This window comes from Phacochoerus africanus, chromosome 6, assembly GCF_016906955.1.
Source record: "Phacochoerus africanus isolate WHEZ1 chromosome 6, ROS_Pafr_v1, whole genome shotgun sequence".
Classification (NCBI taxonomy): domain Eukaryota; kingdom Metazoa; phylum Chordata; class Mammalia; order Artiodactyla; family Suidae; genus Phacochoerus; species Phacochoerus africanus.
This window is the reverse complement of record NC_062549.1, coordinates 77,336,204-77,358,253: the sequence shown is the minus strand read 5'-3', so window position 1 is coordinate 77,358,253 and position 22,050 is coordinate 77,336,204. Positions and strand designations below refer to the sequence as shown.

Below are 22,050 nucleotides of genomic sequence, written 5' to 3'. Positions count from 1 at the left end.
AAAAAAAAAGCATCACCATGCTGCAAGGGGGGGATTAAGTAAGGGCAAATTAAAATGGCACAAAGCTTTCTTACTGGGTTCCATTCAACTTTTTCTTGATTTACTCATTCACTTGGTTGCTGTCTACTTTGACTATTTTCCTGAGTTCCATAAAGTTGATTCTGCCAGTTTTTGGGGTGTTTCAGTGGAGGAACAGACCCTTTGAATTCCCTACCCTGCCTCTTTCACTACTGTCACTGTCATTTTTGTTTTGCATATTTGGGGAACATGTGTGTTTAGAATTAGCCTATCTTCCTGGAAAATTATCACTTATTATAAGGTAGTGATCATTTTTATCCCTAATATTACCCTTGGGGTTAAAGTCTATTTTTTTTTTGTCTTTTGTCTTTTTTGTTGTTGTTGTTGTTGCTATTTCTTGGGCCACTCCCGTGGCATATGGAGGTTCCCAGGCTAGGGGCCGAATCGGAGCTGCAGCCACCGGCCTACACCAGAGCCACAGCAACTCGGGATCCGAGCCACGTCTGCAACCTACACCACAGCTCACGGCAACGCCAGATCGCCAACCCACTGAGCAAGGGCGGGGACGGAACCCGCAACCTCATGGTTCCCAGTCGGATTCGTCAACCACTGCGCCACGACGGGAACTCCTAAAGTCTATTTTTAAAAACAGCTTTGTCTAAATACAACTAACACACATGATTCACCCCATTTAAAGTGTACAATTCATGGGTTTTCTGTAAAGGCTCAGGGTTGTTCATCTGTCCTCACACTCTAACCTTAGGACATCTTTGTTCCTCTAGAAGGAACCCCAGACTCATTACGAGCACATGCCATGTCCACCTCCGCTACCTCCTCAGCCCCAAGCAATCCGCTCTCTCTTGCTAGAGGCCCTTCTACTCTGGTCTTTCCTATAAGAGCTATCATACCATAGGAAATTACATTCCCACCAGCCATGTATGAGAAATCCAAATTTTCTGCATCCTTACCAGCATGTGGCATTAACATTTTTCATTTTAGAGATACACCTGTGGCATATAGAAGTTCCTGGGCCGGGGTCGAGTCAGAGCTGCAGCCAGTGTCATACGCCACAGCCATGGAAACCCCACATTTGACCATATCTGCAACCCATGCCAAAGCTGTGGCAACACTGGATCCTTAACCCACCGAGTGAGGCCAGGGTTTCAAACCCACCTCCTCATGGACACTATGTTGGGTTCTTAACCCACTGAACCACAATGAGAACTCCTGGCATTAACTTTTTTTTGTTAGCTGTTCTAATAACTGATGTCTCATTTTGGTTTTAATTTTTCATTTTCCTAAAGGTTTAGTGCTGTTGAATGTAGGTCAGTGTGCTTATTTACCAACCATATATAGCCTCTTGAGTGAAATAGCATCACGTTTTTGCCTATATTCTGACTGGATTTTTTTTTTTTGAGTTTTGAGACTTCTTTATATATTCTAAATACTGGATATGTGATTCATAGATAGTGTCCCCCAGTCTTAGCTTAACAGAGTCTTTGAAAGAGCAAAAGTTTTATTTATTATTTATTAATTAATCTGGCCACACCCAAGGCATGAAGTTCCCAGGCCACAGACTGAAACTTTGCCACAGCAATGACCCAAGGAACAGCAGTGACAATACCAGATCCTTAACCCAGTGCATTACAAAGTGAAAGGTTTAAATCGGGATTATACTTCTGCTGTCTCATTTAGAAACACTTCAAGCCTGGAATGTATCAAGTACTTAAATTACATTTTCACTTTTTTTTCTCAATGAATTTATTACATTTATAGTTGTACAATGATCATCACAATCCAGTTTTATAGGATTTCCATCCTACACTCGCTCGCAGCACATCCCCCCACCCCCTAAACTGTCTCCTTTAGAGAACATAAGTTTTTCAAAGTCTGTGAATCAGTATTTGTTCTGCAAAGAAGTTCAGTCTGTCCTATTTTCAGGTTCCACATGTCAGTGAAAGCATTTGATGCCTGTGTCTCATTGTATGGCTGACTTCACTTAGCATAATTTCTAGGTCCATCCATGTTGCTAAAAATGCCGGTATTTTGTTCCTTTTAATGGCTGAGTAACATTCCATTGTGTATATGTACCACATCTTCTTGATCTACTCCTCTGTTGAAGGACACAGGTTGTTTCCATGTCTTGGCTATTGCAAATAGTGCTGCAATGAACATTGGAGTACATGTGTCTTTGCAAGTCATGGTTTTCTCTGGATAGATGCACAGGAGTGGGATTGCTGGATCAAATGGTAGTTTCTGAGGCATCTCCATACTGTTTTCCACAGTGGTTGCATCAATATACAATCCCCTAGCCTGGAAACCTGCATAGGCCATGGGTGTAGCCCTAAAAAAGACAAAATAAATAAATAAATAAAAGTCAGTAGTGAAATAAAAGGGGGCAAAACTATTTGGATAACTGATTCATGACACTAATTAAAAACCCCATGAAGGAGTTCCCGTCATGGCTCAGTGGTTCGCGAATCATCAAAGAGTTTTCAGGTTCGATCCCTGGCCTTGCTCAGTGGGTTAAGGATCCGGCATTGCCGGGAGCTGTGGTGTAGGCCAGCGGGTACTGCTCTGATTTGATCCCTAGCCTGGGAACCTCCATATGCCGAGGATGTGGCCCTGAAGAGACAAAAAGATTAAAAAAAAAACAAAAAAACACAACCCCCCCCCCCATGAATACTACATAAAAGGAAAAGATGAAGAGAAACAGAAAACAAACCTTGTGAAATGGGTTAGGAACACTGGCAATCAAAGTAAAGAGTGTTTTTAGCTTGTTGACACTGAGGAACAAGAGAAGTTGGGCTCCACTCCAGGCCAACTACCCCATCACAAACCTCTTTTTGTGTGTGTCTTTTTAGGGCCTCACCCACGGCATATGGAAGTTGCCAGGCTAGGGGTTGTATTGGAGCTGTAGCCACTGGCCTACACCACAGCCATAGCAACTCGGGATCCAAGCCATGTCTGCAACCTACACCACAGTCCACCTGCAACACTGGATCCTTAACCCACTGACCAAGGCCAGGGATTGAAACTGCATCCTCATGGATGTCAGTCAGGTTTGTTAACCACTGAGCCACGATGGGAACTCCCTCAAAGTATATTCTTGTGATCACACTGTGGCTCTCCTCTTTTTCATTACAGACAGCCATTCCAAGGCAAATCTAAATGTTAACAAATGATATTCGAAAAAGCCAGTCATGGAAAAGTCAGAATTAAATTTTATTTCACATTGATAGAAACCGTGAAAAAGATTTACATTTTCCCACATTACAGCACATTTCAACAGAATAGTTCTTGCCATAAATTAGATCTTGCTGATTTGTGAAGTGAAACAACCGTTTTTGTTCTCCAAGGTAAAGCGAAATGACATAGTAAATGATTGTTTAAAAATTGTAAATCCAGACATAAACATATGGCTTCATTATTAACACCCTAAATAGTCCACACCAAGTTATCTCTATTATGAGTAGCACCCATTCCTGGAGCTGCATATTCCTAATGCTGTTCCGGTCAGCTGGAGTACAGCAGAATAAGAGTTTGGAAATATCAGGCGTACGTTTCTGCTATGTATGAAACTGTGTGGTAACTAGATTATATGTACTGAGTTCTGACTTTTATTACCCAAAATTTGTTTTCAAATAATTTTAACCAATAATCTGAAAATTTTGACTATTTAAAATCAAGTAATTGCTACTTTAATGTTTGCACAAAAACTAACCTAAAAAGATCATCTGATTAAAGTGAACATTTCCAAAATGTCTGCTGGCAGATAAAAGTAAAGCATAGTTTTCAACTAGATTGTTCATTTCCTACAGCAGTTGGTTTCAAACATACGTGCAAAATAAATAAACTAAAACTCTATGCTATGAGGAGAATCTACTTAGAGCAAATCATCCTAGAAATTAACAGTTTTTAAGAAAATCAGCCTTAAATATTCCAGAACATACTAGAATATGACCTAATTATTCTTTCAGTTAATAACAGAATAATCCAACCACAGAATTATTCTCGTTATCTGGACTAAAGATTCTGATGATTCTGTAGGTCTAAAAAGGTCCAGTTTAAGAAGTAGTGTAGAAAATTTGAAGGGATGTCTGTGATTCCTTTCTGTAAGTACATTTTAAACACCATCATGTCTGTGATTCAGAACATCAAGTTACAGCACAAACTGCCAGCAGATGTCTAGGGCAAGGAGACATATTTGGTCTGTTATGAAGGATACAAAAGAAGAAAGAATGTATCTTTTTTCTAGAGAAGAAAAAAACAATATTAAATAGAAATTACCTTCAGGAAAGAAAAACCTGGTCCCCAAAATAAAAGGGCCATTAATTGAAGAGAGAATTATCACTCTTTATTGACACTTAGAGGTATTATCCCTATCATTAGGAATAATTTAATAACACTTCATTCCTACTATGATTTATAACCATTAAGTGTATATGAACACATATCTAAAAATACAGATCCTGCATGGTGACTAGGGAACGGTGGAAAAGTCCATAGTCGAAGTCACAGCACGCATAAACTGTTGATGACCCGACTGCTCATTTACACCTGAACAAGTTTTCATTAAGCATACTAATGATTTTCAAATGATATAATAAAAAAAATCTGGTTGCAGTATTTTATTATTTTGCTGAATTACATTTGGGAAAAAGAAGCTAGCTGCTTCACCTATTTAATACTAGTATATTCCGGATCATTTTATACAAACACATATAGTGAAACTTGAGAGATCCTAAATGTCCCACAAGGAGATTTATTTAGTCTGTGTCATTGGTGTGTCTTTGCAAAATATTTTAACACTGCAAACATTAGAGGTTTCAAGATGGGGCGCAGGAAAAGGTTGATACTCTACTACGAAGGTGCTGGTGTGACATCCACGCAGGCCTCGGTGACGTCAATCAATGGGAGGCAGCAGTTTTTCAATGAACTGCTTGACATCCAGCATTTCCTGTTTGGAATAAAGGGACTTAATAAATGGTCACATAGATCAGAACCGAAATCCCCACTGAGACACCAGAGACTGAATCCAAGGTGTGCACATGTAAGATGAAACCACATTTTTTTGGGGGGGAAGTTCCCAGGTGGGGGATCAATTGAGCCACAGTAGCAACAATGCTGGATCCTTAACCACTAGGCCACCAGGGAACTCCAAAAACACATTTTTACTGCTACAATTAATTTTTTTTTGTCTTTTTAGGGCCGCACCTGCTGTATACAGAAGTTCCCAGGCGAGGGGTCGAATCAGAGCTGCAGCTGCTGGCCTACACCACAGCCACAGTGACTCCAGATCTGAGCTTCATCTGCGACCTACACCACAGCTCAAGGCAATGCTGATCCTCAACCCACTGAGCGAGGACAGGGATCAAACCCGCATCTTCATGGATACTAGTTGGGTTCATTACTGCTGAGCCATGACAGGGACTCCCTCCCCTTTAAAAATTTTTTATTAAATCTACTTTGAAAAAAAAATTTATTTTGACCATGCCACACACTTGTGGTACCTCAGTTCCCTGAGGAGGGACTGAACCCAGGCCCTGGCAGTCAAAGTACTAAGTCCTAACCCTTAGACCACCAGGGAACTCCCTAATTAAGCTACTTTAGATCTTAATAAAGGAATGTTTTTCATTTGAATCATGGACAGTGTTTGCATACAACAGAAAATCAGTGAATGCCTGCTGAATTAAACTGAATAAACTTTGATCTAAGTAAGACCTACTAACTTGTGATTTGATGTGAACTAACTGCTTTAAACCCCTAAGCAGTCAAATGTTATTTATCTTAAAAAAAAGCACACATAGGAAGTTGCAAATCCATCTCTATAATCACTGCTCCCCAAGGTTTACCTGTTGGCAGGAACTGTGCATCATGCCTTCGTAGGTTTTGAAAGTCACATTGGCTGGATTTACCAGCGTTTTTAGCCTTTCAACAGTTAGAGAGCCAAACATTAGGGGAACTAAAGGATCCAGCACTCCGTGGCACTGAAGGATGGGGATGTCTCTATTCACACCACTGATGGGACACTGCAAAAAACACAAGAGCATTACTGAGTCCAACGTGGGGAGCATCATGGGGACGTTCAGCCATGGGCTCAGCTGAAGGCACAGCACTGCCTTCCGCACATAAGGGGAGCATCAGGCCACAGAAACAAGGGCCCTTTCATCTTCCACCCTCCGCGTCTCCTTACCTAAACCTGTACAGGACACATGACTCCCCTGTACTATATACCTGCTCTCTTGGACGTGCACTATATCCTACTTACGTGTTCACAGTGTCCTGACACAAGAAGTAGGTTTGGGGAATTCCGATTGTAGCTCAGCAGGTTTAGAACCTGACACAGTGTCTGTGAGGATGTGGGTTTGATCCCTGGCCTTGCTCAATGGGTTAAGGATCTGGCATCACCGTGAGCTGTGGTGTAGGCCGGAAGCTGCAGCTCCAATTCAACCCAGAGCCTGGGAACTTCCATATGCTGCAGGTGTGGCCATAAAAAAAAAGAAAAAAAAAGGTAGGTTTTAGCTGAATTATGTTCTCAGTTTTTATTTGATTTAAATAAGCAGCTTAATAAATAGCAATTATGTGCAAAACACCAAAAACTAACTATAAAGTGACAAAAAATCCTAAACTTAAACATGAATTTGAAAATAACATCCATTTCCCCCATGTGTTCTACAATTGTGGAGTATTTAGAAATTATATTCTATAGCAAAATTCTACTATTAAGTAGTGAACATACTAAGCATTCAAAAATGTTATTTCTATGTGTAAAAAAAAAAGGTCTAATCTTGATATGTATCTTAAAATGTATCAAACACTTCAAACATAGGATCTTTTCTTTCCATTTGGCCTGGACCACAGCTGCCGCCCTGGATCCTTAGCCCACTGCGCCACGAGGCAACTTCCTCCTCATTTTAAGGACTCATATGTCTTATTCCAGCCTATGCACCCTGCTGTAAAGACAGCGTAGTGTACAGATAAAGCCTAGCCCACATGGCAAAGGTCTAAGACAAGTCTCTTTTGAAAAGGTGACTGATGGAAACTACGGGCTTTGGGTGCCAATGATGTGCCCACGCAGGTTCACTGGCTATGACAGCTGTACTCTGGGCTGTGGGATGTCACTGGGGAGGCTGTGCCTGGAAGGGGATGGGGATATATAGACACTTTCTGCTCAATCTGTTGTGAACCCAAAACTGCTCTGAAAAAATTAAGTTTATTAATAATACTTTAAAAAAAAATGACTCTGTCCCCACATTATCTGCAATCTCTTAGCTCTGTAATGCAGCGCTTGGCATCGGTCAGGCACCTCTGGAAACGAAGATCGCAACGGGAGCCAGCAGCTGAGAGCGGTGACGCCGGCCAGCTTCTGATGGGTGGTGAGCGCTGTGTACAAGGACAGGGCTCCTCCCTGGAAATAGAAGCAGGGCTCAGGGGGCTCACCACCAACAGCCATGCAAGTGCTTCTTGTTATTGATGCTGTCCGTAAAAACCCAACTGAGTGGCTGACGTCAAATAAAACAGGCCAACTGGCAAACACACACACACACCCTGGCATGTCCTAAAGGACTCCTCTCTCTACGCTGAAGACACGAGAACATGGCAACCACCAGCCAAGACAGAGTTAACACGGAGGTCGCTGCTGCCCTGACAGTGCCTTAGGGATGCTCTGAACTCATAGTTACTATTTTCTCTGCAAAGTCGCAGGCAGAAAAATCAAACCTGGTCTTAAGCTGGCATATTTTCTAAAACGAGGCTTCAAGGTGACAAGGATGGCGTGGCGGACACCTTGGGACCTCACGGCACCTGCGGCCCTCTGAGTGCCCTGGGCCCCCAGCACGAGAGGTTCTCTCCCACCCAAGTCATGAAAGGTGATGTTCAGTGACTGTCAGTCTCTCTTTACAGCTGGAACTATAACATGTACAGTCAAGAATTGGAAAACCTGCAGGCAGCAGCGAGCCCAGTGGAGGCAGACAGGGAGGTGAAGCTGGTGGGCAGAGGAAGAAGAGCAGAGAAGCCCTGGCTGCTTCCTGGGGCCACGCTGCTCCTCATCCTCAGCTTCCTGGATGCGATGCCAGACTCAGGACTCACTCTCTCTTAACATACTAGGACTTGAATACAACGCATCTCACATACAGACTCCTGTCTGAATCAAGCATCCATTTCTGTGCCCACACTCAGGTCACAAGGTGTAGAGCAATGTACATCACCTGTGTCAACAGGTACTACATCAATGACACTCCCTCCCTGTACCGTATCTACACTCTAGCCTTCTACCGAGTTCTAACTTCTAAATGATTCCATAATCCCATCCCTCCCTGACCCAGTGGTGCGGACGCTGAAGCGCTGACCTAGAGGACAGAGGGGTCAGGATCAAGGGCAGCGGGGTGGTCGATACTAAGACGGAAAGTCATACGCTGTAACTGCCTGCAGGAAAAGCACAGAAGGCAGAAGGAAACGCACAGGAAGAGAAGAAAGGTGCCAAAAATAAACACCGTATCTTTTATCCAAAACCTCTCTTCCACGACAAGAGGAGGGAAGAGGACAGAGTGATGTCACCAAGATGGTGACACGGGCCCCTCTTGACTCTGCTCCCCCCACAAGGACGCCTATCACCCATTCCAGACAGAACCCCTGAGGGGTTCCTAGAGGCCAGGACAGACTCAGCACAAGACTGGCCCAGAGCCCCGCAGAGGCCTCCCTCAGCCCCCACGCAGATCCTGACTCCTAGGAATCTGACTGTCACAGAAGGGGAAGGGAGTCTTGTCCTCAACCTCATTATCCCCTCAGTCATCTGCCCTGGACAGGGGACAAACACCCTCCCTTAAGCAGCGTTTTGTCCAGAGGGGTTCGTGGTGTGCACTTCAGACTTAACCACATGAGGGCCTTAGAAAAACACAGTCCAGGTCCCATTCAGTTCCCCTGCAAATCAATTTTCAGGACACACCCGATAAAAGTGGAAGCTATCACTGGAGAGAGAAAACTAGACAAGAGTGTGACATATCCCCCAGTTCATTAGCAATCACTTCTGGTTCACGCAAACTTAATTCAGCACTAAAGGTCAGTGGTAGATCAGATTCTATACCATATTCTAAAAAAAGGACTCCTCCACAGAAAAAGGACTGGAACCCCAGACTTCGTTTTCTAGATAAACACACTGGCGACGCTGAGGGACCACGCAAACTTTTATCTTACCTGAGAAAATCCTCCCAAAATAATTCTGTTAGATGGAATGCCATTCTTCACCTCCTGCTCTATCAAAGATTTTACTGAAAATAACATAAAAGTTAAATCATCAATATTTTCAAAGATAAGCCCATTGATACAATTTACATAGGAAAAAAATTAAGAACAAGAAAGCACATTATTAAAAGTTATAACAAATGAAAACCTTGAAGCGCTCCATTAGAATACAAAATTAGAATATATTTTCAAAAACTCAGATTTTTGTGGGTGCTGCTTAAAGTGTTCAATTATTTGTTACACAATTTGTCAACAATTTTTCTCTCATCAACAGATGGATATGAATTTTTTATCTACGGTTGATCCGCTTACATACATTTTATATTTCTTTCTCTTCAATGAACCATAAGCATTTGTACCAAAAAGCTGTTATTTTAAATTATAAGTAGTTAAGTAGCTTATGCATGATTTATGATTTAGTGTTTAAACTGATCATTCTGTTATTAAAAACAAAACCAAAAAGTATTAGTTTTCCCTATAGCCCAGTAAACAATGCAGGAAAAAAATCATACGAATTCTTCTGTTTCTGCAAAAGACTCTGATACACATCATTAAATATATTATTTGATAACTCCTAGAATTTCCTTTTTATTCATAATACTATGTTTTTGGAATAACTACACCTTTTACAAATTTATCTCCTCTCACTTTTTGACATACGTGTAAAAGTTTCACCTCTTTTTTTTTGGCTGTGCCCGCAGCATACAGAGATTCCTGGGCCAAGGACCAAATCTGTGCTGCAGAAGCGACCCGAGCCACTGCAGTGACAACGTCAGATCGGTAACCTGCTGCACCAACCGAAGAACTCTGAGTTTCATGTTAAGATTTAAATGTCCAACTTTATATTTCCTTCTTACCAAAAACGAAACTTGCTTTTATTGCAAAAATCCCAAATGCCCGAATTAAAAATTATTTCTTTTTCCATAAATGCAGTTCTTAGCTAAAGGAGCCTGAAGAGCAGGAGGTGCCCTGATGAGTGCGTGGTGGAGAGGGGGCTACAGGTCAGGGCAGGACCAAGGAAGGGAATGGGCTGGTGAGAAACTGCGGGGACCCCCCCCCCCCACCCCCAGAACGTCACTCCTCTGCTCACACCTGATGACACAACGTCAAGCCACTTACGGGGACTGCAGTCCGCTGTGGAGGGACGAGTCGTAGCCCCCACCCCTGGGCCCACCCTGAGCACTCTCCCCTTTGTTCTCTGCACACCCTCTCAGCCCCAAACCCGACACCCCTTTCCTGGCCGCGAGTCTGAACCTCATTCTCTCCAACACACATCAGGTCAGAGAACGTCACAGGCCCAGTTACCTTGGGGTGGAAGGCTTCACCCTGGCCCCACCAGGTCCAGCTGTCTGACGCACAGGGTCCCCTCCCCCTCCCCCCAGGTCTGACCACTCACCCCCAGACCCAATACCTGCTGTCCCTTTTTTTTTTTTAAGGCTGCACCCGAGGCATATGGAGGTTCCCAGGCTAGGGGTCTAATCGGAGCTGCATCTGCGACCTACACCACAGCCACAGCAACACCAAATCCTTAACCCACTGAGCGAGACCAGGGATCGAATCTGCATCCTCAAGGATACTAGTTGGGCTTGTTAACTAACCACTGAGCCACGACAGGAACTCCTACCACCTTCTATTTTTTGACAAAACTCTAGCTCTAGGATTACAGCTTTGACCGACTTTTTGATGATCCTGGTCAGTGTTCTTGGTCTGACATTTTTTCCAATATGTTTTGAATGCATCTTTCCTGCTGTAAAGTTAAGAGTTCTTTAAAAAAAAAAAAAAAGACTTAAAAAACAGATTTAAAAATGATCCTATTGGTTTTGGTTTTTTAACAGCCTTAGAAAATTTGAAGCACACAACAAAGGAAACCAAAAAGAAAAAGACAACTTACAGAACGGGAGAAAATAGTTTCAAATGATGCAACGGACAAAGGCTTAATCTCTAGAATATACAAGCAACTTATACAACTCAACAGAAAAAAGCCAACAATCCAGTTGAAAAATGGGCAAAAGACCTGAATAGACCATTCTCCAAGGAAGATATACAGATGGCCAACAAGCACATGGAAAAATGTTCAACATCACTGATTATTAGAGAAATGCAAATCAAAACTACCATGAGGTACCACCTCACACCAGTAAGAATGGCCATCATTAATAAGTCCACAAATAACAAATGCTGGAGGGGGTGTGGAGAAAAGGGAACCCTCCTGCACTGTTGGTGAGAATGGAAGCTGGCACAGCCACTGTGGAGAACAGTATGGAGGTACCTTAGAAATCTATACGTAGAACTACCATATGACCCAGCAGTCCCACTCATGGGCATATATCCAGACAAAACTTACCTTAAAAAAGATACATGCACCTACATGTTCATTGCAGTCCTATTCCTAATAGCCAAGACATGGAAACAACCCAAATGTCCATCGACAGATGATTGGATTAGGAAGATGTGGTACAGACACACAATAGAATACTACTCAGCCATAAAAAAACGACATAATGCCATTTGCAGCAACATGGATGGAACTAGAGATTCTCATACTGAGTGAAGTAAGTCAGAAAGAGAAAGACAAGTATCATATGATATCACTTATAACTGGAATCTAATATACAGCACAAATGAACGTTTCACAGAGAAGAAAATCATAGACTTGGAGGATAGACTTGCGGCTGCCCCTGGGGGTGAGAGTGGGAGGGGGAGGGATCAGGAGCATGGGGTTAATGGATGCAAACTATTGCTCTTGGAATGGATTTACAAAGAGATCCTGCTGTGTAGCATTGAGAACTATGTCTAAATACTTACATCACAACACAACAATGGGAGGAAAAATTATGTATACATGTATGTGTAACTTGGTCCCCATGCTGTACAGTGGAAAAAAAATAAATAAAAAATAATAATAAAAAAATTAAAATAAATTAAAAAAAAGAAAATTTGAAGCAAATGTGAAACAGAAAGACAATGACTTCCGGGGTACAGGTCACCTCACTCTGTCCCCACCACCTCACAGCAGGGCACACCTCACCAAGGCCACCTCGTCACCACCCAGACGATGCTGACGGCCACTCCAGTGTCCGTCACACCACGCTGTCTACTTGTCGCTGTTTCAGTACGTACGTGTAAAAGAAACACATGCTCCTGTGCATGTGCTAAAAGCAGACTTCTCCAAGTGAGTGCTCTTCATGCTTTCACCCCAAACACAAGCAGCGTTACTGCGTTCATGAAGGAGAATGGGACTGCAGAGTCTGTGGAGCTCACACTTTACTACTGCCGGAGTGTCGGATGAGACAACTCACCACAATTACCTAGTGTGTTCAGTAGTCTTCAACAGGGGCACCACACTAAAACTAACCTTTCCTGTATAATTTTCATGACATGCCATCACATCATTATATCATCATTTCATCCCTGTCAGGAAATTCCATATGACATGGTGTGGCCAAAAACAGCAAAAAAACTATGTATCCAACAGAGCTGAAGTGTGACAAACCCCACCCCCTGGTCATGGACCAGGGTCAACGAGTCCAGCAAGACCGAGAGCGACGAGAACAGAGGAGCAGCTCCAACACCCCAACCCGCGTTTAGGTAACGGCACTATTTCATCAGCATCAACACAGCTACTCGGAAACCTTTCTTACTTACCATTTTCTGCTGCCTGCTTGATTCCAGTTTCATCTTCCAGTGAATCTGGCGAAAGCCCAATAATGTTAAACCTGGAAGACAAGGCAAAGTCCTAGAAGAATTACTCAATTCTAAGATTATCTACTTTCAAAAGAAGACAGTAGTTTTAGAGAAAAAAAAAAAAGGCTAACCAAAGACATTCTATAGCATGAAACTCAAGTAAACTGTCTTTGGAGGCCAGTCAGCTCCACTGCATGAAGCTGATACCTGCATGTTCTTTTCACTCCAGTTAGACACAGACTCCATTCAGGGGTCATGGTACCACACAATCTTAAGGTAGAAACACCTAGAGAACTACCTGGTCCAATCTGAGATGCATGCAGGAACCTCAAACCCCAGCACGAGGAAGTGTGCCAGGACCTCCAGTCACCCTTCCGTCCTACCTCGTCCTCAGTCTGCGCTCCGGAATGGACCTGCCCGACCATGCCACCCCCTGCATGCACTGCCTGCACCTGCTCACACAAGTATTTGCACAACCTCGAAACCTCTCACCACACCCCGCAGTGACCCCAAACCAGGGTCTGGGCAGCCCTTCCTCAGCTTGTCCATGCTTCTATCTGCCACGTGAGGCAGGAGTTTGATTGTGGACAGGAATTCTGCCAGAGAGGGAAGAGGGGCGAATCAAAGGCCAAGAGAGGCAGGAGCCTGTAAAAGTTTCCAAGGAACCTCAAGTGCATAACAAAGGAGGTGTCTGGCTGAGCCCATGGGGCGTCAGCTCTGGTGAGGCCACAGCCTCTCCTCCCACCTTCCACCTGGGGGTGGGGGTGAGGGGATAGGTAGAGAGGACAAGGTGGAGACAGGCTGGGGTCCACACTCAAAGGATGAACAGCTCTGCTTGACAGTCAGGTCTGAATCCAGTGACTTCCAAGGAGGGACAGTTCCAGATGACAAAACCCAAGGAATGTCTATGGATGACTGAAGCTGAGACAAGATAAAGCCACCAGGAAGAGAAGGGTCGAGGCAGCAACAAGCCAGTCCAGGCTGCAAATGGGCCGTTTACACTGCATTCTGCAGTCACCCGAAAGAGGGCCGGTGCCAGGAGGTACAGGGGAAAGGAAAACAGGAATCAGGTGTCAAGGTCATCACTCGTGAACAGACCTGACCGCACTGGTCTTGGAGCACCAGGAAGCAAACGTGGCCTGAAGTGGCTCAGAGAACTAAGCCCTGACTCCACCTCCAGCCTGTGAAGCCCACGGGGAACGCGTGACATCCTCAAGGTCTTGCGATTACACTGCAGGAAGTGGTCTCCTGCAATACCCGCCAGCTCTCCTCGGAGGTGGAAGGTGGGAGGAGAGGCTGTGGCTTCACCGGAGTGGATGTCCCATGGGCTCAGCCAAACACCCGGCTACCGAACCCACAGTGGCTTATCAAGCACTGAGAGATGCTTTCTACCATCTTTCTATCCACCCATTCTCTACTCTTTCTCCACCCATTGGTGTAGCTCCTCAAGTTCGCCCCTGGATCTAAAATATGAAAACTGGGAATTCCCATCGTGGCTCAGTGGAAATTAATGTGACGAGCATCCATGAGGATGAACGTTCGATCCCTGGCCTTGCTCCGTGGGTTAAGGATCCAGCATGGCCATGAACTGTGGTGTAGGTTGCAGATGTGGCTCGGATCCTGCATTGCTGTGGCTGTAGTGTAGGCTGGAAGCTATAGCTCCAATTAGACCCCTACCCTGGGAACCTCCATATGCCTCGGGTGTGGCCCTAAAAAGCAAATAAATAAATAAATAAAATATAAAAACTGAAATCGTCAAATAAAGGTTAAATTTAATTATATAATTTTTCAACTTGAAATAGTTAATTAAAAATTGCAATATACAAAAGCACCTCTGATTAAAAAAAAAAAAAAAAAACTAGGTAAAAAGTTCTTACTGAAGAAGTCAAGTCTTACTTACCAAGAAGGCATGGCCATGTTCATATTTAATGTTACAGGCATAACTGGTCTGTAGGGGGAAAAAAAGCAAGATAAAAATAATATAACAAAGCTGTATGTAAAACCTAATAAATCCCACAGATGGTTCCTTTAGGCTTACACAAAACTGAATGTTCCAACTTTATGGAGGAGCCACTTCAATGCACCCACACCTGCCCCGTTCTGCTCCCACGACTCCACACAGTTCTTAGGATGGAGCCACAGCTGGAAGGGGCTAAGCTGGCAAATAAAATCATCTCCCCTTCCAACACCTTTACTTAACACTTTTGAACCCGATGTGAGAAGAAAAACCAGTAACCAAGACACCTGAAAACGTATAAAGCAGGAGACTCTGGCTAAAGGACAAAGGATATGAGCCACTTACTGCACAGAAACGTAGCATTAATCCCTGTGGTCTCAAATTACACCGAGGCCTGAGCTATATACCTGTACCTGCTTGTTTAAGCCACCCCTAAATAAATAAGGGACACACGTGCGTGTGTTACACCCAGCTCAAGTCTGTGATCAGACATTTGCTGGACGACCAGAAGGCAGCTGAGTACGAAGGCAGACAAAGACACTCTAACTACATCCCACCACCATCCTCCTGCCTCATGAAGCAAGTCTACTCAGAAGTCACAAAATCTTAATAACATTTCCTTGAGAACAGAAACTTCCCTTGGCTGGGAAATAGCCTTAAACCAAATTCACTAATAACAATACAGCAGAAATTCTAATACAACTGAGAGTTCTGTCTTGCATGAGTCAGAGAAGGAGGACAGAGCATGGGCTGCAGCCATGACAGTGAGGTAACCAGAGAAGGACAGAGCAGCCTGGCCACAGAGCTAGCACACAGCCTCTTATCAGGACAAGTGGGGACATTTTCTTACCTAACCTCAGATACATTCCTCGTTCGTATGGATCCACTGTTGCTGCCACCACTTCTGAGGGTGAACTACAACCTACCAGCTTGTATCTGGTCCCATCTGTCTCTTCTCCATGGCCACTGCTTTTCAGCACCCCTTGACCTGACATATGCTCATCTCATGGATTTTCTGAGTTTGTTCAAAACCTAACTAGCTTCTTGTTGACACCTACAAACATTTTCAGAATTCAAAACCCAATTGAACAGACTCCAAAGTCTGTGTTTTTTCCATGCTCCATCTCAAGGTACTAAAGATTTCTCACAAACCGGATAGGTAATCTCCTTCAGAGATGGCTCATGGATGTCCTTAGAACTTAACAGATATTTGTATACCTACAAGACCTTTTCTGGCTGTGAGTTCAACTGATTTCCCAGAGAGAATTATTTTACATTTCTCAACAAAAAAAGAAAAAAAATTCAATGTAACCAAGACACCATTTTTGTTTTAAAGAACTTACTAATCTTTATTTTGAAGCTGAATATTTAAAAGATAAAAACATTAATTATATTGTATGCACATACTTTTCTGGAAAAGTAAAGCCAATAGAATTGTTCTTTTCCAGATGCTGAGTCCCAAGCCTGAAAATTAAAAATATTTATGGGAGTTCCCGTCGTGGCTCAGCAGTTAATGAACCCGACTAGTATCTGTGAGGATGAAGGTTCCATCCCTGGCCTTGCTCATGTGGGTTAAGGATCCAGCATTGCCGTGAGCTGCGGTGTAGGTAGCAGACATGCTGGGATCCTGTGTTGCTGTGGCTGTGGTGTAGGCCAGCAGCTACAGCTCCAATTAGACCCCTAGCCTGGAAACCTCCATATGCTGTGGGTGCGGCACTAAAAATTCAAAAGACAAAAAAATAAAATAAAAATACTTACGCATGAGGGCAGATATATTTGATATGAGCACTTCTGATACCTGCAAAGGCTTCTGCCCATCCGTGCCTGGTAGAGAAATCATTTGAATAATGCCATTAGATACTGTTTTAAATTCCAGTAAGTTAGTAACAGAAAAGTATTTAAATTTGTGAGGATAAATTTTAACTCCTTATCACACCACTGACCAACCTAAAAACAAAACAAAGTTCATTATTTAAGCTTTATCTGTGGATAAGGATGACTTCTGACGAACAGTGTTTTTTCTTTCATTTGCTTCCACCGGGCTTTAGAGTTTACAAAATACAGTTTTTATCTCCTTATAACTTGCCAACAACACGCATAACAAACTCTCAGAGGAGTCAAGTCAATCGGGTGTCTGCTATTTCCACACGCTTCCTACACTGTCAAAAATAACGACTTTAATTAACATTTGCCCCACTGTACATGTGTTCAAAACAGAAGATGAGCAACTACCTCTTAACTTTTAAAAGATCATTATTTGGCAACCATGACAATAGTAGATTCAGATATTGATCATTAATGGATGCTAAATCCATAGATGAAAAAGGGGTGAGAAACAGATATTTTCATAAAATCAAAGTATCTCCCCACAAATACTAAGTGTAATTACACATTAATTTACTGCGGAGAAATCTGGCGGACACTACAGACCGGCCAATGACATGTAACATCCCCACACAGCAAAGGCACGAAGACGGACACTGTGTGGGTCCCGACCAGCACGGCGACACCTGTGTGGCATCCCTCCCTTCTGGCAGCAAGATTCACGTCCCCCACACTGAGGGCCATCCTACTGGGCAACCAGCCCGTTTGGAGAAGTGTCAAGGTCACAAGAGACTAGAAAATGGACTGCTCTGGACCGAAGAAGACACGGGAGTCGTGACAACTCAATCCAACCAACCCTGTGTGATCCTGGACCCACAGAGGACGTTACTGAGTTAAGCCAGGGAGACGCGAATGGGGCTGGTGGACGTGGTGGTGGTGGCGTGAGGTCAATGCTGAGATCAGTGTTAACTTCTCAACTGGGGGTTCTACTGTGGGGTGGGCAGGGGTGTCCAGGTACATACAAAGCACACAATGAAGCTTTCTGGAGTAAGGAGGCAACATGCCTGCAACTTAATCTCAAATGCCTAAGAAATGGTAACAATTTGAAGTTCTTTTCTTTCTTTCTTTCTTTTTTTTTCCTTTTTATGACTGCATATGCTCAGGTTAGGGGTCGAATTGGACCTGCAGCACAGCCACAGCAATGTAGGATCTAACCCCTATCTTGTGGCATCACCAGATCCTTAACCCACTGAGCAAGGCCATGGATACTAGTTGGGTTCCTAACCTGCTGAGCTAGAACGGGAACTCTGATTTGAAGTTGTTTTAAAAGAAGTAGTTAAAAATTTTACATAGTAACAATGACAGAATATAACCCTTAAGTAACTTAGTGAGTCCATATAACACAGATGGGGGCAAACTAATAAACAGAAAAGGAGCAACAGCATGGGTGCTAAAAACACTGGGTGACGGTCTGACGTGCTCCCGGCATCTCCCCACGACAAGCTCTGAGCACAGGGAAATAAGTGCGGGAGACACACCCGGCGGAGGATGGCACCCGCGTCAAGTGACCGGGGCAGCACCACGGAAGGGCAGGCGGCGCACTTGTCCCCTGAAGGGATGCAATGCACAGGACACCCCATCTCCATGGTATTTGTCTCAAAATGCACAAACTGAACCTCATCACGAGGAGATGTCAAACCAACCTACGTGGAGGGACCGGCCTGATCCCTGCAGAAACGTCAGTGTCATGAAGGCTCAAGAGGAGCTGAGGGACAGGTCTAGATTAGAGAGACTGAAGAGCTGTAGCAGCTCAGGGCTGAGCACAGCTGTGACTGGACTGTGAGTGAGAGCATTTACTACAAAGGACATTACTGGGGCAGCTGCCAAGGTCTGTTAGATAATAGAGCATATCAGATAATGATATTAAATAAGTGCTAAGTTTCCTGAATTTGATCATTTCCTGTGGTTGTATAAGAGTCTCTGATTGTTCTTAGGAGATACATGCTAAAGTCTGCAAATAAAGAATCATGATATTGATAACTTACTCTCCCTGGTTTTAGCAAACATAGCAACATATTCCAAAGAGATTAGTGAATCTGAGTAAGAGTTATTGAGGAATCTGCCTTATTCTTGCAACTCCTCTACAAATTCAAAAGCACTTCAAAACAAAACATTTAAAAAATGCTATCAAAAATAAATACATATCTCTGGGTTGTAGGATTTCAACTGAATTTCACTGACTTCTCAAGCATATTTGAATTTTTTTATAATACAAATGTAACATTTTCATAATTATAACAAAAGGTATTTTTATTTTGGAAGGAAAACTGATCTCATGCAATACAGTTTGGTTTAAAATGTATTTCTTTGAGTATGTTTCATATTTTATTATACACATTATGAATATTACACACACATGAACACTATGGTGGTCAGATGAGTTTCTGGAAAAACTTTTCAGAGCTTTAAACATGTTGGTGCATACACTATAAATCTTCAAAGGGAGAAATGCCACATCATATTTCCTAAACACTAAGATGTAATCTAAGTGACATCACTGAAAAAAAAAAAAGCTTATTAAAAAAATCACAACTACCATAAACACACATATAATAAGATGAATATCAATCTCAGAAACATAAAAACGTGGGGAAAATGACATATTAGAATTGAGAAAATATGGAATTATATAAAGTCTCCCAATCTTATTTGACCCGCAAACACTTTTCATGAGGCAGCTAAAGGAGACGCAGGTTACCAGACAGCACATTTCAGCTGGTCCTGCAAAAAAGAACCTTAACCAAAAAAGGCTAAAAACCTGCCATTTTTATAGCAGCAAACTGAAGGGTTAATCCCCAACCTCCTCCGAGGTAACTAGACAAATGAACTTTAACTAGTTCTCCAAAAAGTATTTTGAACATTAAATAACAATCTGCTTGGCTGGTTCTGAACTTGGTCACGTATTCATAGAACCAACCTAGTGCCAGGCCAGCCTTCTTTACTGTCATCTTGCCAAGTCTGTCCAGGAGTGGAAGCTTTAATTTTTTATACAATATGAACTCTTAGTCAAGGTGTCATGGCTGCTGTGGGTATACGTAATCTCACTGTTCATTTTCTTCACCATTTTCACTCTTAACTTTAGTCTAAAAAATCTGGCTAAACTGGGGTCCACAGAAAACCTTCCTACAATGGAAGCTTTCTTCTCTTGGTCTGATTCTTCAGGCCTTGAAGTTCTCTTTTGGGAGGTTAGTAAGATCCTTCCTCTGGCTCTCAGCATCAAGAAGGGTTTGGTGATAAAACAGAGCCGCTAAACTTTGTTTAGTAAAACGAATAAACAGTGCAATAAGCCTGACCTTTTCACAGCACTACCTGATGGCCAGAAAGAGCCCCAAAACCTTTCCCATCCTAACTCCATGCAAGGCATGTACCTCTACTTGGGAGCATAAAACAATATTAGGAATCACTTTTAAGAATTAATCTAGCCCAATGCCTCCTTGTAAAGATATAATAGTTTCTTCATTATTTTATCAAATGTATTTATCTTCACTTTTCCTCCAAGTCTGCAATTGTAAAATTTTTTATCTTTTTTTTTTGATGCAATTGTAAAATTTTGTAACAATTTTATAACCACAATCTTGCTGACGTTTCAAAGAGATAATCACCGGTTTAAATTTTTAAAAGCTCTCAAAACAGAAAAAGCTGAGCAACAAAAGGCATTTGATAAGCCTCCAGGCAAATCTTTGAGCTGCACTCCTTGCCCTTCAACAGATTTTTTTTTTTTTCTTTTAAGGGAACATCTAAGCTTTCATTCAGAAGGTTGTATACCTCACACCGCTATTACTTCTCTTATCAAAATCAGCTAGTTCTTCTCAGCCTGCCCGGAAATGTTACCTACTCCGGAAAGCTCTCGGTGGCAGTCCCCACGAACATACCCCCTGGTCTGGTATCCTATATCCACAGCAACTCAAAGAGGAGTTCGCATTTTTAATATGTGCCAGAAGCAGAAGTTGAAAACTAACACCTTAAGATGATGAGGGGGAAATTCTGGGGGACGGGGGGTGGGGGGGTGGCAAAAAAGAAAGGATTCTATCTTCGGTCTGCACTGTAAGAAATGAGACCAGCAATCTTTTTTTTATACAATCCTACAGTTCTTGGTAACCCTTGATCGCACAGAGTTGCATGACCCCATTTCGTCATGGTACAAACAAGGGTACCTACCCTGTATCTCCCAATCCATGAAGGAAAATGACCTAGAAGAGAAAAGAACAAAGGATAAGCCATGTCCAAACAGACCCACCAGAACTGTCAAGCATGGAAGCTCTGGTTAAGGTGCCCGCCAGAAGCCCAGAACACTGCCTTCAGTCAGTTAATTAATCTCCACGGACCTCTCTTAAGTGGCCAAAATCCTTAACGTCTCTCCTTGCAGCTCCAAAGATAATTACCGTGGAGTTTCAGCACTTAAAGAGGTCCCGGCTAGACATTCTTCGGGGCAAAGGACTACATTCTACAAAAAATACTTCCCTCAAGTCAACACGAGAGTCTCACTTAGACGGGAGAATGTTTCCAGCACAAAAAAGGGGCTTCCGGGGATAAAAGTAAGTTTGAGATCCTCAGGCACAAGTTTCCTAAAGACCAAAACCTCTGATCGAAAAAGACACTAAGTCTTCAAACTTCTCTAATTGAGGACAGGCGAACAGCGGGAGAAAAGAAAGGCATTTTCCTGCAGACCTAAGACCTGGCTCATGCGCCGACCGGACAGAAACCCACCTGCTCCAAAGGCACCCAAGTAGGGGCGCCCTCCACTCCCGCGGGGTCTTGGGGGCGGGGTCCCGGCTGGGGACGGGGTCCCGGGTCTGGGTGGGGGGCGCTGAGCCCCCACCCCCGGCCCACCCCGCACAGCCCCGCCGGGCCGCGCCCACCACCCGCACGACCCCCGGCCCCGGCCCGGCCCGGCCCGTTGCCCACCCGCCGGCCGCGCGGCCCCGGGTGCCGCCCTACTCACCGCGGCGGTGGCCTTCCGGGCGGCGGGCACGACGGCGGGCAGAGGCGCCGACATGTTATTGCCGCACATACACCGGCTGGACAGACAGCGCGTCGGAAGCGGAAGGCAGAGCGGGAGCCGGCCGCAGCCCAAGGGCGTGCGAACGGCGAGTCCGACCCGCGCACGGGCGCGCGCTCAGGCGCGTGCGCGCCCCCCGCCGCGCCGCCCTCCGGGCCCCCGTGCCCGCGCCTCCCCGTCCGCTCCACCGGCCGCGCGCGTCACAATGTCCGGCCACCCGGCGCCCGGCGGCCCCGGTTGACCTCGTGGCCCGCGGGCGCGCATG

General features: G+C 43.9%; 1 protein-coding gene across 2 annotated transcripts; it reads right to left on the bottom strand.

The window, feature by feature from the left end:
- Positions 1-3,219: 3,219 nt before the first annotated feature.
- Positions 3,220-21,986, bottom strand: LYPLA1 (lysophospholipase 1). Of its 2 annotated transcripts, XM_047783918.1 has the most exons (9): positions 21,729-21,986; positions 20,945-20,976; positions 16,661-16,726; positions 14,846-14,893; positions 12,907-12,977; positions 9,214-9,287; positions 7,328-7,429; positions 5,874-6,050; positions 3,220-4,978 (listed from the first exon to the last, which is right to left on the bottom strand). In XM_047783918.1, exons 1-9 carry the CDS (start codon positions 21,795-21,797, stop codon positions 4,925-4,927), a joined length of 693 nt encoding a protein of 230 aa, XP_047639874.1. In that variant the 5' UTR covers positions 21,798-21,986; the 3' UTR covers positions 3,220-4,924. The 2 variants fall into 2 exon arrangements, with proteins under 2 accessions (XP_047639874.1, XP_047639875.1); XM_047783919.1 differs by lacking the exons at positions 16,661-16,726; positions 20,945-20,976; positions 21,729-21,986 and adding an exon at positions 16,310-16,328.
- Between the last annotated feature and the right edge of the window lie 64 nt (positions 21,987-22,050).